Raw genomic sequence first — 16,480 nt, forward strand, 5'->3', positions numbered from 1 at the left:
GCTTTTGCACTTTCACCCCCATCAGGATCATGCATTAAGAAAATGAATGGCAAATCATCTAGTTTTACCAGAGCAAAATGCATTATTATTTTAAGGTAAGTGACGTCAGAAGCAGCCCTCACAATCATTTGATAGTTGCCTCTTTAGGGAGGAGCATTATGTTTCAAGTGCGTCCGTGGACCTTTCTCATTAAATGTGCCTGGGTCTTCTGCTGGTCAGATATTATTAGATGAGTTTCAGTTGCTGACACCTGAGGATAGGGACTGAGTACTTGGATCTGTTTATGCCATGGCTTGTCCACTTGACCCATGCTCTTCCTGACTGATTTTAGTGAGTCAGGAGAAACAGGGCCTAGCTTCTTCAGACAGTCATAAAATTCATTGAGGGAGACACAAAACAAAGATAATTATGCTTGCTTGTGAGATCAGTAATTAAATCCAAAATGTGCAATTGGCCAATATCTTGACTGGGACCAGCTTCTGACTATCTGGACAATTTTTGGACTTGTGTGTTTCTTGCCCCATTCCCTGTTTTTTGTACCACCTACCCAGATGAAGAGTTCTGGAGAACCCCAAAATGTTCACCTTTCGTCAAATGTTGATTTTCCTAATGAAGGAATTGCCCAATTGTGAATCAATGGGGAATAACATAGTTTTATCCAATTTGGAAGTGGGATTGGGGGAAAATATTGACACCATTATCTGGCGAACTATAGGCAAGGAGGTGATAGCCAAGTATTTTCAGTATTCTCATAGATAAAGGACTTTTCTAGGACCAGTCCAGTTTGACTTCAGGCTGAAACCTGGAGGCTGCCTTAGTTGCCTTTCCCCATGAAAATCAGATGAGGAATGTGATGTGTTGGTTCTCTTGGGTCTCCCAGCAACTTTCAATACCATTGATGGTGGTGGTGGTTTCATTCTGGAGTGTTGGCTAGGTTTGGTGGCCCTATGGTTCCACTCCTCTTACTGGGAGATTGCAGAAAGAGGTACTGGATTATTGTTACTGTTTCATTGTGGATATCTCTGATGAGACCCCACAAGATTGCTTCCCATGTTGTTTTAACATCTCTGTTTCACCTGTGCCTGCGGTCATTCAGAGATGTTCAGCTGGCTCTGCTTCTCCATTGATCTGAAGAAAGTGGCACAAGGTTTTTCTGTCTGGAGATAGTTATGGGCTAGATGAAGATGTATAAACTGAAGTTCAGACCATAGAGGATGGGTGGAGTGAATAATTCTAATAGAGTGTCTGCCTTGGATGGGGGGTCCTAAAAGATCCGGTTCATGGACTGGGATTGCTTTGAGATTCTGGCATTCTTCTCACTAGTGACTAGAAGCATGCATTGCTTAGCATGCATGAACAGCAATAGTGCATGTTCCTAGTACAAGGGATCCAAATGCTGCAATGCATTTCCTGGTAGTCTGTGGACTAGATTACTGTAAAGCGTTTATGTTGAACTTCCCTTGAAGGCTGTTCAGAAAGTATATCCAATTCAGAATGCAACAGTCAAATTGATTTCAGGTGCTAATAATAAGTGTCTTCTGTGAGTTTGACTAGTTGGCAAGTCATTTTTGGGATAACTTCAAAGTGGTGGTACCACCTAGTCTTCAAAGCCTGGGTATGTAACGAAGATGCCTTTTTCTATTATGTTCCTTCTCATTCTTTACTATCTGATATTAAAGAAAGCTTGCATTCTGCCAAGCTTCTGAACATGCTTTTGATTGATTGATTGATTGATTGATTGATTTATATCCTGCCTTTTTCCTGCAAAGGGCTCAAGGCAGCTTACATCTCCTCCTCCATCTTATCCCCACAACAACAACCCTGTGAGGTGGGTTGGGCTGAGAGTCTGTGACTGGCCCAAAGTCACCCAGTTGGCTCCATGGCTGAGCAGGGACGTGAACCCAGATCGTCTGAGTCCCGATGTGGGAATTCATTGCTGGGTCATGCTGTACTCACGTACCACACGAAGACCAAGAGTATTGTAATTTACCTATGTAACCATATAAGGCTTGTAACCATATAAGGCTTGTAACCATATAAGGCTTGTAACCTAAGCATTAAGGTGTTGGCTGCTTGTGTACGATGGCTAATTGGCTGTATTCAAATGCCTAGGTAAAAAAGTGTGAAGTAATAAAAGCAGATGCCGGTGGTGAGGGGGGAGAGGAGAGCAAGAAGAGAGAAGAAGAAAAAACCTTGGGGGAAGAAGTTTTTGCTGTTCTCCCCCTGCAACTAAACCGAGCATGCTTTGTAACTGATTTCTGGACTGCAGTCTTTTTTTCTTTAAGGTTACAAGCCTTATATGGTTACAAGCCTTATATGGTTACAAGCCTTATATGGTTACATAGGTAAATTACAATACTCTTGGTCTTCGTGTGGTACGTGAGTACAGCATGACCCAGCAATGAATTCCCACATCCCAGTCCCATGCTCTTGTGGTAGTGGCCCCCACATTTTAGAATCCATTTCCTATCTAGTAAGATGCGGGGAAGGGGGCGGGATCTTAGATTGTATTTTAAGAGATTGCATTTTAAGAGGGCAACTAGTACCTTTCTTTTATTAGTACTATTTGTTTTAACTTTTTCAATTACAGTGCAGGCATAGGCAACCTTTTTGACCCCAAAGGCACATGTAGTGGTGCCTTCTGAAGGGTCAGGGTCATACGCATGAACATGGGAAGTCTTGTCCCCTCCCTGCCCCTGGTCCCCAGTCGTCCCTGATGCAAATGGCTGTTTGGTTGCTGCTAAGGGATGGATCTGGGCAGGTTACCCCAGGGCTCCCTGGGCTGCACAGAAAGTGGCAAAGGGATCTGGTAGTCACTATGTTTTAATGCCTCCTCTTGATTTATCCAGTCTGTTTAATTTACCTGGTTTTTGTTGGCATATTGATGTTCATTTATTTGCACCCTTCCTTGGGAATCAGCTTGATTGAGATCAGGTTAAAATTACCTAAATGTTCTTTGTGAAACACTGGAAGGCCTTTCAGTTTGTACCAGGTTTTAGGGGCCAAATTCATGTTCTGCACAAGGGCGTGTACCTGAAACCAAGTGCTATGGGAACTTTTTTGTCTCTGCTTTTAGAAAAGCATAGTATTTGTTTTCTTTTCTTTTTGTTTTTATTGTAGCAAATGTTTTAAATTACATTTTAAAATCCATTTCCACCCAGTGTGTGTGTGAGATCGAGAGAGAGAGAGTGCAAGAGGGCAGCAAGTTTACATCAAGTTTACATTTCCATGTTGATACTTAACATGTTGTTGGCCTGCTCCTTCTCAGCTGTTGTCATTTTTAACTTGGCAATGTTTTTAATTCCATTGGATCCACCTTCCTTTATGGATATTTTCAAATCAGAGTGCCACAGAGATGTTCCCAGACACAAAGTTGAACAGGATATTTATGTGGGAAGCTGTATGTGGTTCCTGTATAAACATGTTGGCTGTTCTTCTTTCACTCTTTCAGCATGAGCGCTGGGAGGTCCTTATGGTACTGTCAGTGACCTGTAAACCCCCAGAATATATTGATGGATGTAATAAAGTTTCAGCAGCCCTTAATGTGGGGAAGGAGGATGCTGAGCATCTCAGTGTTCTTTGGTGGTGTTCCAGCAACAGGTGGCAGGCTTATTAGCCTGTATTTTGCTGGATCATAATTGATCAGCTGCTAAATTACTTATGTCTGCCTTGGGGCATTGTGTCTGCTGCAAGCAAATGAACGATGGTGGGTTATATCAGTCTGACTCTTCCATAAATCAAGAAGATTGCCATCTTTGAGTTCAGTTCCTCATGGGAGTTCAAGGTGGCATGCATGGTCAGTTTGTCGTCTTTTATGCTTGCAACAACCCTGGAGGTAGGTTGGGCTGAAACTTAATGGACCAAGGTCTTCCAGTGAGAGCTATGGCTAAGTGTGGATTTCTACTATGCTCTTTCTAGTGTGCACCAGAAATAGTGTACTATTTCTACACCAGCTCTTTCTGTGTTTTTCTTGGGAAAGCATAGTCTTTGTGGAGTGGATCTTTCACTGCCTGTATAAACTCAAGGCCTGGTTCAGACTTGTGAAATGCCTGTCTAGTTCAGCATTCTTTATGCCTGATGTCCAACCAGGTGCCTCTGGGAAGCTCACAATGGGGCATGAATGTGTCGGCACCTTCCCACTCATGCAACCAGTACTGAGAGATGCATTGCTTGTTCCGCCAGAGGTGGCAGAGCACCATCAGGACTATCAGCAGTTGATTGGCTTCTCCGTGAATTCGTTAATTTCCTTTTAAAGCCATCCAAATTGGTGGCCACTACAACATCTTTCAGAAGTGGATTTGATAAGCTGTGAAGTACTTCCTTTTATCTGTCCTAAATCTAGTACTATGAAAGAGGGAGATTAATGTTTCCTGAGCCCCTTTCTCCACATCATGTATAATTTCATATCCATTTATCATATCTCCCTTTACACACCCTTTTCCCCTAAAACCCTAGCATTGTAACAGCTGTATAGAAAGTGCAGAGAACTTTGGCCACAGAGCAGTATAGAAATGAAATTAATGGTAATGGTGAAAATTAGAGAGGAAGGAGAAATCAGTCCAGTTTCCAGTGTAATATGCACTCACCTAATTTTGCACTTTCAAACCATTCTGAAACTCAGTTATCTTTCAAATTTGGAATGGCTTTCTGCTGCTTAGAATGTGTACAGAATTGCACATTTACTACGGGAATGATTTTCAAAAATGCACTGTATTAGAATAGTTTTTACAGAAATGGTTATATAGGCAGAAATGCATATGATAGTGCACATGTAAGGAGACATAGTCACAAAATTGCTTATGATACTTCATGCAAACTTTTTTTCAAAAACTCAGTATTTCAGGCAAACTATGATTAAGACTTGAGAAATTCTCAGAGTTCTAGATGAACCAAACTGGAGATTGGAAAAATGAGAAACTGAGAAACATAGATCCTTGGTGGGAAATTGATGTATGGTGGGAAATTGACATACGATTAAAGATTCCCTTTTGTCCAGTGTGTTTTCATCTAGGTCTGGCTTTTGCCTTTTTCTTTCTTTGAGTTGGCAGAATTTAACCCTTCCTGACACTGAAGCTCTTCCTGGTCACTTCCCTTTCCCTGTGGTGGCAGAGAAGTGCTTCATAGCTGGTGCTGGTTATATTGGATGTGTCCGGAGTAGGCATGCCAGGAAACCTTCATTCAGTGTGCATGCCCCGATTATTTGGCACAAATCTCTCCTCCTCCTGCCACGCTGTTGACTCCACCATCAGTGTTGAAGTCACTGTTTCGAAGAGAGACAAAATATTTTGTGCAGGAAGCAGTTGCTTTTTGCATTTGTGGATAAATCATGGACAATGTTCATTTTATTTATTCTATTTATATCCCACCTCTTTTCTGCAAAGAACTCAAAGTGGCTTACATCAGCCGCCACCTCCTCTTCCTCCTCCTTTCATTTTCTTATAACAACCCTGCAGGGTAGGTTTTGTCAAGTCAGTGAATGACCCAGAGTTGCCCAGTGAAGTCTAGATCCCCAAGTGGGTGTAGAACTGGATCTCCCAAGTCTCAGTCCAGCACTCTCGCCAGTGCAGGGCACGGATTAGAAACTGGAGAAAAGTGATAGATTTTTTCAAATGAACATTACGCACAAACAAAACAACAAATTGACATCTCGGCCATGAATTAAAAGTGGGAGAAAGAAGCAAATGTAATTCGTGGATGGATTGCTAAAGACCAACTACAGAAAGGGCATCCTAGCAGAGGTGCCTGTGCATCTAATCTGGGCTATGAGCTGTTTCTCTGAACCGGCTCCCCAAAACTGTCATGTGAAACAGGTCATGTCACAGCTCAGGGGAAATCTTTGGAGGGGAGGGTATGGTGACTGAGAGCTGGTTTTGCTTGTAGTATTCTAAAAGCACCTGAATTTCTGCTAAGCTGATATATATACATTTATCTGGGGGAGGGGATATAGAGATATATGAGGTATACATAGGATAAATGATATATACATTTATCTGGTTTGCTTCCATGCAAAGTGAATAACCATGCTTTTATACTCCCGTATTAATGAATTAGTGAACAAGCCATAAAAAATGGCTGAAGTCCTAATCCTGAGTTTTCCCTACTCTGTTTGCCTTCTTTCTGGGGTGTCTAAAGTCCACCTTTTGGGGAGGGGGGGCATGTGTGTAGAGAAGAAACAGCAGTGTAATTACCTTGCTGTGAAAGGCTTTTCCTGCTACTTTTTTGTCATTTTAAAGAGGTATACACACATTGGTGAAAATCTTCACCAGGGCTTTGGAGTTCTAGTATTAATTTTTCTTCTTAAGAACACCTCCCAGTCTGAAATTTTGCAGCTAAATTTTTTATCATGCTATCACCCTGCGTATTTGCAGCATTACCCAGGGAGTCCAGATGACGCTGACTGGGTTCAGACAACAAGCCATGACTTTTATTACCATTGTTGGTCTATCATGTTATCTGAACCTAGTCATGGTATTTTGCCATGGCAATTTTGGTCTTTAGAAACCATGGTTTGTTCTGTGGTTTCTCTGTGCCACCATGGCTTGTCATGTTGTCTTATTTCCACAATCCTGGTATACCACTACTACAGACTCCTCTGAAAGAGTGGCAGGTTCAGGAGCCTCTCCAGCTGTCTAGAATCTGTGCTTGGACATACGAAGAAAGGCCAGATGACAGTCAGAGGTGGTGCACCTTGGGATTCAATTTCAGGCACAGTGGCTGATGGGAAATGCAGCTTTTTGTTTCTGTCTAAACATGCATAGGATTGTGCTTTGAGGTGGGAAAAACAGAGTCACTGCTCAGTGTTGTTTGATTGTTAGCCCTCGGAGCCCTCTGTGTACAAACCTTCTTTCTGTGTCCGGTCAGTCCTTCTTTACTTTACAATTCTATGTGTAAAATAGCTCTGTACAATAAAAATTGCAAACCATGTTGAATGCACATACATAGAAGGGGGTTCAGATGACCTTTTTAAAAATAAAAGATATGGGGGAAGGGAGGGAAATGTCAGAGGAAAGGAAAGTCCCCCCCCCCCCCCGCCCGGCCATTCAATTTGCTTCCCTTCAGCTTCAAAAAGCATGATTGTCCTTTGGAAAAATGACTTGTGGGAGGCAGTTTGGCAGAGCGAAGAGTGCTCCCTTCACCACTCCTTGCCCTGAATGATGCCTCCCCAAAGCTCTGTGTAATTAAAGGGGGAAAAGGTAGCTGGCTCAGTTACACACGTTTTGTGTGTCCCGTGCAATCAGCCCCTGAAGTACCCCTCTGTGACTGATCTGTCTCAGAAAGGTCATGTGCATGTGGAGACTGACTGTTGCTAAAAATAATCCTGTGTGCTGGATGTGTGCATGAGGTTTGGCAGAGTAGAAGTACAAAACTGGACTTCACGCGGAGTAGCGTCCTTTAGCCACTGGCTATTTTGGCCTGGGAACTTTAAATCGGGCAGCGGTTCACCGGAGCCTTCAAGCGATTCAGGGTCCTGAATGATATAACAGTCATCTGCTTCGGAGTCACTGGCTTTTTTCTGCATGTTTCTAGGGCCTTTGGAAACAGGAGGGTTTCTCCCCCCCCGCCCCGCCCCCCAATCGTTGTAAGGATTTTCCCAACCTTCTTGATTATTCTTAGACCCAGCAAAATGCCTGTCCCTATGACATGCAGAATGCTTGGGCAGGAAAACCTAACTTTTGCCAAACTCAGAGGATGATTCTGAGGATGTTTGCAATCTGGGACATTGGGACTAAAGCAAGGCTAACCTGACCCCTGAGGAACTTTGTATGTGGAATATGGGCAAGGTTTTGTTCCCTTTCTGTTTTGCCCCATGTCATAGCCTGGATTTTTTTAGTTCCTGGAATTCAGTGACCATCCCTGCCTCTGTGTAGCACCATTCTCTTTTTCTGTGTATCCGCAGTCTAGGTTCTGCTTTTACAGGCTGTTCCTGACTGTAGATCGTTTCCCCTTGGTGCTGTGGTTTACATTATTTTATTATTTTAAAAATTATCTTTGAACACATTTTTGAAGTGTAAGGAGTTTTTTAATAGGAAAATAGTATATAAACATTGTGAATTAATAAAAATGCATACATATACGTACATATTTGCACAATCCCTCTTATTTTCATAAGAGTTGTATTATATCTGCATCAGCTGTTAGTGTTTAATAAAATTTTGGCAGGAGTCACAGCTTTGCCCTTTCTCTGTAGCACAATCACTTCATTTCTTCTGAAGCAGTTGCCTGTGTCTGAAACATTTCTTATGCAAAATAAAAAGGCGTCACCTTTATTTCACAGTGCAATTCTAACTCTGTTCGTTGCAAAGCATGTTTCTCCAGTCTCACTGGAGCTGAGATATAAATTGAGAACTTCAACCTCTCTGTCTAATTGAACGGGGCCACATAGGAAGACTTGAAAGCCTGGTTGGTTATATCATATCTTGATACATGCCTTACACTTGTGTCTCCTACTGTTTATTCCTTCTTCCCTGTTCCATGTGCTGTGATAGAAGATGTCCTTGGTCAATTGGCCATAACTTCACAATATATCCAAACTGAGAAGTTCTGGTTACCAGGTTCAGAACAAGCAAGGATCTGAAACCAACTTGAGACCATGGTTTAAGATCCTGGTTTGTTCCAAAGAGTTTCCCAGTTCAGTTGTAATGCTTAATTACGTTTAATTAATACTGCAGCTCTTTGGTCGTAGCACACAAAGGGTGGTGTGGAAACAGAGCACATTGGCACAACACACATGCATGTTTCAGCTTAAAATGACAAGATGTGTTATGTCCAAACAAGGGCACCATATTACTTGATGGAGGATGTCAGCTCCTTAGGACTAGCTGGTCCTAGGTGTTCAGTTAGGACCAGACTAAATGTGACATTAAATGTGCCTTGGCATTTCGTTTTTTTCCAGCCTAACAGGGGACAAATAGATTAAATTCACTATCTACACCAGAGATCACCTTTTTGGACTCATGGAAATATTTGAGAATCTGAAAATCCAGTGTGGGGATCACCACAAAAAGGCCTACTCAGTGGATCTACACTTTGACATCCACATGTCCTGTCTGTGGCTTTTAAACTGCTCCCTAATCAGCAAAACCTTTGCTTTGTGCCTTTTGGGCACTGTAATGCCTCTTTAATCAGAGAATGCCTAATTCAGCTAATTGCTGTGGGCACGATACAGCGAAGCATACATCTTCACAATGTCCAGGAGTTTCGTCTTTTGAGGAAGTGGTTATGACACACGAGAGCCGGTGTGGTGATTAAGAGTGCAGGTCTGGGAGCAAACTGAGAGACTTTGGCCCTATCACATACTCTCAACTTGGCCTACCTCACAGGGATGTTGTTGTAGAGAGAAGATTGAGAGTAGCAGCATGAAAAAGATGAAATCAAGTTTGAGATCTTTGTAAGAAAAAGGTGAAATATAAATGTAATAAATAAATAATACATAAATTTTAAACTGGGGCAATCTTTAATATCCACTGACACACATTCTCTGTCACATTATTTACTTGCTTTGCAGAAATTAAATGGAAGAGGGAGTGGATTCTCTGAGCCCTTTTGACAGCTAAAAGAATGATCTTACACAATTGGAAGAACATACACTCATAATGCAATGGATTAAGTGTAGTGCTTTCAATATTTGAACAGGCAACATAGAAATGGATGCTTATTTGGATATTTGGTTGAAGTGTATGTAAAATGGTTAGAAAAATTACGGATTTCATACAAATCTGTATATGCATATTGCAAATAGACAAATAAACATTTCTTTTAAGCATGTTTCAGGTGACTGCAGACACCACATGGGGGACCCCTTAGCATGTGCCCTGGAAGCACCCTCAGCAACCATATTCCTTCCCCAGGACCCTGCTCTCCACTTTCTGTCTCTTGCTAATTGTTAGCTGACCCAGCTGAAGTTGTTTAAGCTTTTAAAACCCGTGTCTTAAATGTGAAGGCACATTTTACGTCATGTTTAGTCTGGCCCCGAGGTTCTGCATTTGTCAGCATTAACAGTGGTACGTAGCAAATCACACTCCAACAGTACAGGACTTGCATCGTGTCCTGATGTCTGGGGACCTGACCCATCTTGGCCTTATAGGACCAGTCTGCTTCTGGTCTGTGCCAGCTTTCCGTGTGTTCATATGTAAGTGCTTTCCATCCTATTTTCATGTTAATTTGTGATTTTAAAAAATGAATGAGAATTTATATGTAAATATTTCTTCACAAAATAGCTAAATGTATTTTCTCTTTGTGTATGCATTCCTAATGTGTTTTGTCCTAAAATACGCATTTATTCACAATTCAGAATGTTTTTTGACCTGTTAACTAAGAGGCATATATTGCAATATCCAAAGAACGGCAAGGAAGAGGAAAGGAAAAATCAGAGGGGACGACTGCTCCGTCTGCCCACCCACTTTCCCCAGCATTTTCCACTCCCTTCACATAAGAGACAAAGCAAGCATTAGATGGGGAATTCTTCTAATTCATAGTTGTATCCTGTGCTACTCCCCCCTTCCCACAAGCATCTTGCCCCACAGTGCTTGTCTTTGATGGACTGGTGAATAGTTGTGGCAGCTCCTACATATATCGGGGGTTTTAGTCATCAGCAGAGGGATAACAGCTTCACATCCAAGGTCCATTGGCACACAAGGTTCTTTGTGTTATGGGGCGCCACTGGGCACTCCCCCAGTTTCATTAGTCCTTGCTCTTCAATTTGGAATGTTCTTGCCACCTTTGTGTTGATAACATTGTTGCTGTACTGCCTTATAGGTCCAACTACTCAACGCCAGGTTCAAAATGGACCTTCTCCAGATGAAATGGAAATTCAGAGAAGGTAAAGAGCAAAAATTTCCAGGGGCATTTCAAATTCAAGGGGGGGGGGATGTGTGAAATTAAAAAGTAAAGGCTGCTGGTAATTAATTAAGGTAATGTACCATCAAAATATATGTGAATCCATTCAGGAGATACATGATTGCATAGGTCCATTTCAGATTAACCACCTGAAAGTTTCAGTCTTGTAAGACATGGCTTGTAATGTTTTGCAAGGGGGTGAAGTGTCCATGTGACTCGCCAACATCAGTGATAATTTTAGTTACTTTCAAGTTTGTATTCCTGATCCATTAATCAGAAGCTTGGCACCCCATGGCCTCCACCCCCTTTGTCGATTGGAGCATTTTATGAGTTCCATTCCGTAGTATAAGACATGATAGGAAAGATTCCTCCCTGTGAAGATCATGTCACAGCAGCGTGGCATATTTTCATGTTGTGGTGCCTTGGACCAAGATAGGTAAGAGGCAGACCTGCCTTTGCAGCAGTCTGGGAGGTCTTTTTGGTTTGTTTTTAAGCTGTCCTCCCCCGTTACTGGTACACAGAAATGCTTCTTTAAGAGGGCAGAGGACATCTTTGACTGGTCTAGCAATACCAGTACTGTTAACTTTGGCTTAGGGTGTGATAAGCGGTATGGGTAGAAAAAATCAGAATAAATCAAGACTGTTTTGGCTATTGAAAAGCATAATGGGAGGCAGCAGTAAGTACCAGTTCATAAGATATCAACATAAAAATTTTGCTTTTGCTTTTTCTAGAAGGTTATTTTCTTAAACGTTTTCAGAAAGCGTAATGTCTCGGTTCTCTAACAGAGCTATAGAGGATCATAATATTTAGACATACATGAATGGCTGGTTCCCCTTTTCCTTCCTCCAGTCATCTGTATGCAGACTCAGATCAAACCTCCTCATTTGTGCTTGACAAGATAATTTCTGGGCATGGCACAGCACACCTCGTCGAGAAACAAACTGCTGTGAGCTTTATGTGCCCTTTGCATGTTCAGACAGAAAAGAGTCCTGCAACACCCAGCATTCTCCAGCCAGCATGGGTGACTCCAGAATGCTGGGTGTTTTCTTTTCTTTCTTTTGGTCTAAGTACACATAGGACTGAACCCTAAAATTACAAAGCTAACAAAAGCAAGTTAGCCCAAGCCTGGAGCTAAGGCATTGTGTTTAATCTGTAATATTATCATTAATTAAGAGTTTCACATATTCTTCAAGTAGCAAGTTCTCAGGGTTTATGCCACATTTTTCCATAGGTCCACAGCACCATGGCAATACACACAGAAAGCAGGCACACAAAAAGCCAAAAAGAGCAGGATTTTTGCACTGCTTCCTGCAATGTGAAGAAGAGGCACATGCCTGTGATTTTGAGAAAGGTGCTTTACATTTTAAATGGGAAAATTGCATGCATAACTTAGCCACTCCTAAACTTTAGATCTCTTTGAGCTATTTCCACTTAGAGAAGAAGGCTCCATTGTGCAAAATCATGCATTTGTAAAACATTTAAGGTTACTACTTCTAGATCTCACTACATATATTGGACTCTACCTTCTGTAATATGTAGGGAAAATTTCTTTTTTTAACACTTTGAGTAATAAGGTAAACATCTTGCCTTCATATTCACATGAAACTGCTGCATTATTACTCACCAAGCAGTGGTCAGAGCAAACTTTCAAGATAGTTAAGATGTAAAAGGCCCTCTGGTGGTATATCCTTAAAACTGCAGGCTTCTTTAAGTGGTATAGTCATGACACATGAAACTTTAGCCATACAATCGATACCATCTCTCTAGTGAAGAATAAGATTGGGTGCAGGCAATAGGGTCCGTGAAGTGGAGCTTTGTCACGGAAGCCATCTGTTGTATCTTGCCACAGCTGTTCTGCGGAGGCAGATAGAATTCCCTATAGAAGGTCCTGACCTGCTAGGTGTGGGACTGGGGAAAATATTTAGCCACATAGCATTAGGGAAGGATAATACTTGGAGTTAGGATACACTTGCAACTTCCTGATGAAAAGGTGAGGTTGTAGCTGCAGCAAAAGCTGTACAGAATCTGCTGGCATCACAGAGACAAACACTTAGCACCAGCTCCCAGTGCAAGATCATCTCTCCTTACATAGACCCAGTAGACCACGATGACATTGAGGGAGCACTGGGCCTCTGTGTCACATCTGGCAGAAACATGGCAAAGGCCTTCTCTGTGGTAGAGTCCCATTTGGAAGACTTCTGCTCCATCAGGCTCGGGAGATCATTTGCTTGGGAAGTTGATTAGAAATGTATTTGTTTACGCTGGCTTTTTCCAGCCATTAGCTTATCAAAATGGTGCTCTAATTGTAATGGCAGGTTGTTTGGTAATTAGTTATTTGGGATTTTTAAAATAGGAAACAGTTTTTTCAATATTCTAAAATAAAATGAAGAAATCACATTTTTTCTGGCATGAGTGTTCATGAACATTGCCCATTTCACCAAATGCCTTATGCCAGAATGAATACATTAGCCTTTTAAGATGCCACAAGGCCCTGTCATTGCTGTTAAAGAGGATATTATTATTTCGCTGAAAATAATTCTACACTGATAGATTTAGCCATAATTTCTGATGATGACTTTTTAGGGTTCATACACCTAAAGCAGGAAGGCTGATGCAGTTCTGTCTGTGAAATACTTCCGTGCACAGCATTTTCTGGCTACTTATCCTGAAAAAATAGAGCCTTCCATTGGTTTTAACCAACTGACATATATTGTTGCTCTAGAGTTTTTGTTTTTTAAAGGACTCTGGGTGTGAGAGCCAAACATATGGCAGTTTATAAACTCAGCCTTCTCTAGGAATCTGTCTCTAAATTAGCCAGTAGGGAAAATCCAGTGAACACTGAAATCCATGGTATTTCTTTTATTGAAATCAGCTGAATAAGCTTGCTTAACTGAATGCTTGAATTCCATGTTTCCACAAGGGATGTGGAGTGAGAACAATAATTTTCTACTTGTGTATCTTACCATCAGCAACAAAAAGTTACTTTAGGAGAAATAACTACATCTATGATATTGGGAAAAGCTTGCAGTGATCATGCAGCATTCACACAATGCGAATCACATGAGTCTGAGCCTGATGCCTCCCTTCCCTTCCTTGCTTCTGCCCCAAAATACAGGTACTCAGCATTAGAAAATTGAACACTTCTGGTTTTCTGCCTTCTTTTTCACTTGAGTGTGTCTGGAACTAGAATCTAATCCCTTTTTGGAAGTATCTGTAATAGTTTCTGAACTGAGAACAGTTGCTTCTTGAAAATAAAATTTAAAAGAACATGTTCTGGAGTTGCTTTGACCTGGCTGGGACATCATGATGTCCCAGAAGCATTTAAAACTCTGGATTAGCATGAACAAAACTCCTGATAAACCAGAGTTGTAATCCAAGAACAAATACTGGCACATGACTCTGGCTTTTCAAGGAGAGAAAAGCCAGAGTTTCTAGTTCAGATGTGATGTTAACCAAATTAGGGGCTTCCCTGGCTTGTTCAGTCTCTCTTGTTGGCAGGAGGAACCAAGCAGGCGTGATTGAACAGTGCGCACGAATACACTAGCATGGTTGAAACAGCATGAAAACCAAGCCTCCAAGTTGCATTGGCCAAGGGCATCATTCACTTTCCCACAGGCCACTGGCTGGCTGACCACTGTGTACACAGAATGCTGGACTAGATGGACCTTTCATCTGACCCAGCCTGGCTCTTCTTAGGCTCTTCTTTCCTATGTTCAGTAAAGCAGGTTCCTTCCCTCTGCATCTGGCAGTACTGGGGCATTTGTATGATCCTTTTTGCTGGATGAAGGCTGCTTCTATCGCCAAAACCAGATTGAGAGCGTTCCACAGGACATGACACCTTGTTGAGATTCTGCAGTACATATTAGCCCCCATATTGAATATGCAGCCCTCCACTGGAGGCTGCTGGGGATTGTTCTGTTGATGCAGACCTGACCACCAGGGTTTATCTGAGAGCTAAACAACCTCTGCATAATCCATGATCTCTTGTTGGGTTTTGCAAGTGCTGTTTAAATGTCAGAGAGCCCTGGTCAGTCAGGTTGGCACAACAACAAGGGATGTATAATCCACATGGTGGCTGGCACACCCCACAGCTCCCCAAAGGCAAATTAACCCACAATGGACTGTCAAGTCATGCAAACCAAGGTCAGTGAACTTGTTATATCCTTGTTAGATAGTAAGGGATTCTCCAGCAGTCAGCCCCAGATGAGGCCTACCTCAATCTAAGGAGCATTTGCATGAATGTATTTTAGGAACTTAAGCTGGATTCTTTTCAACCCCTGTTTTAGGCAAGCGATGGAGCAGCAGCAGCAGCAGCAGCAGCAGCAGCGTCAGGAATCTCTGGAAAGAAGAACCTCTACCACAGGCATGTATCGTGCTTTTTCAGGCAAGGCAAAGCAAGACAGCTGTTTCCCTGCTTTTCTCCTTTAACCCCTGGCTGTTCCTGGTGTTTTTACGGAAACTACTTGGGCTGTTGTGTACTGCTATAATTCTGTGGTTTGAACATATTTGCAGTAAAGGTAATGCACAACTTTACATAAGAGAAGGATACTGCTGCAGAGGTATGATGGGCATTTGAGGTGCAGTTCAGCTCCGTTTGTAGCGTAGAAATAATTTCAGTTTTGCTTTGCTTTTTAATTTCTGTACGTTGCTCGTGCACCCAAGGATTGCATTTGACTTTGGCCTAAATGGCTTGTGATGCACACTGCAACCTCACATTGGTTAACTTGCCTTCGGTTTGTCTTCCACAGTCTGCCTTGCCTTAGCACACAGGCATGGCACAAATATTACAACAGCACTCATTTTTATTCACATTCTGAAGACCATCTTAAACTGGTATTGTGTCTTTGCCAACCCCTTTAATAACTCCGCAGAGCAACTTGACGGATACTCGTAAGGTACAATCCTATGCAAGTTTAGACAGAAAATAAGGCCTGCAACTCCCAGTATGTCTAAACTTATGTAGGTCACACCCTTACTTGTTTTAGCCATTTAGAAGTTTCCCTAAGGCTGCTTTGCACACTCCTCCAGTAACACATGTAATGTGGGTGCCACATTGTGAGTGGAGGGGAGTGTCCCTTTGTCACCCCCTGCAGAAGTGTCTCTTCAGCCTGGGGACTGAATATTCTGTCAGGGAGATTAACCACCTCTTACCATGTTCCCTCCTTTGGAGTTTCCTTACCTAAGCTATTGAAGGGGCTGTGAGAAACAAAAATGACCCTGTCAGAAATGGCAGCTACCTAGTCAACTAACACAAGAACTAATCAAACTAGAAGCATTTTGAGCTCAGCTCACCGCTGGTGGAACAGAGGCATTTGTGTACAGTGCGTGGCTGTTTCTCCAGTGCAGTGACCAGTTTGCATCTTCCCTTCAGTGCAGCCAGGGATGATTTAGGAACCCTGCTGATAGATTGCCAAACTCCCTTGGGCCTAGGCACATCTGATACGCTAGGACTGTCAAGTAAACTAATCTGAACAACAAAAAAGGAAGAAGGTGTCAAGATAATTGATGGACAACTGTGAGCCTGTGTCAGCAGACCACCAATGGTTTAACAAGTGGAATAACATCTTAGCTGAGTAAGGTCTTGGAAAGTAGGTCTGTTTAGTCGATGGTTAAAAACGTTGAGAGCCATGAGGCTTGTGCTGTG

At 42.2% G+C, this 16,480-nt stretch overlaps 1 protein-coding gene across 8 annotated transcripts in view; it reads left to right on the forward strand.

Moving 5' to 3' along the window:
* Positions 1-16,480, forward strand: part of EVL (Enah/Vasp-like) — a 184,355-nt gene that overhangs the window by 143,859 nt on the left and 24,016 nt on the right. For 7 of the 8 annotated variants that reach the window (XM_044436452.1, XM_044436449.1, XM_044436450.1 and 4 more), the window contains 2 exons: positions 10,756-10,819; positions 15,123-15,199. In XM_044436452.1, coding sequence (XP_044292387.1) covers positions 10,756-10,819; positions 15,123-15,199 — 141 coding nt within the window. Of the gene's footprint in view, positions 1-10,755; positions 10,820-10,863; positions 11,273-15,122; positions 15,200-16,480 lie in introns of those variants that run through there. The other variant, XM_044436457.1, reaches the window with a different exon arrangement.

Source organism: Varanus komodoensis, unplaced genomic scaffold, assembly GCF_004798865.1.
Source record: "Varanus komodoensis strain SLA01 unplaced genomic scaffold, ASM479886v1 scaffold3, whole genome shotgun sequence".
Lineage (NCBI taxonomy): Eukaryota > Metazoa > Chordata > Lepidosauria > Squamata > Varanidae > Varanus > Varanus komodoensis.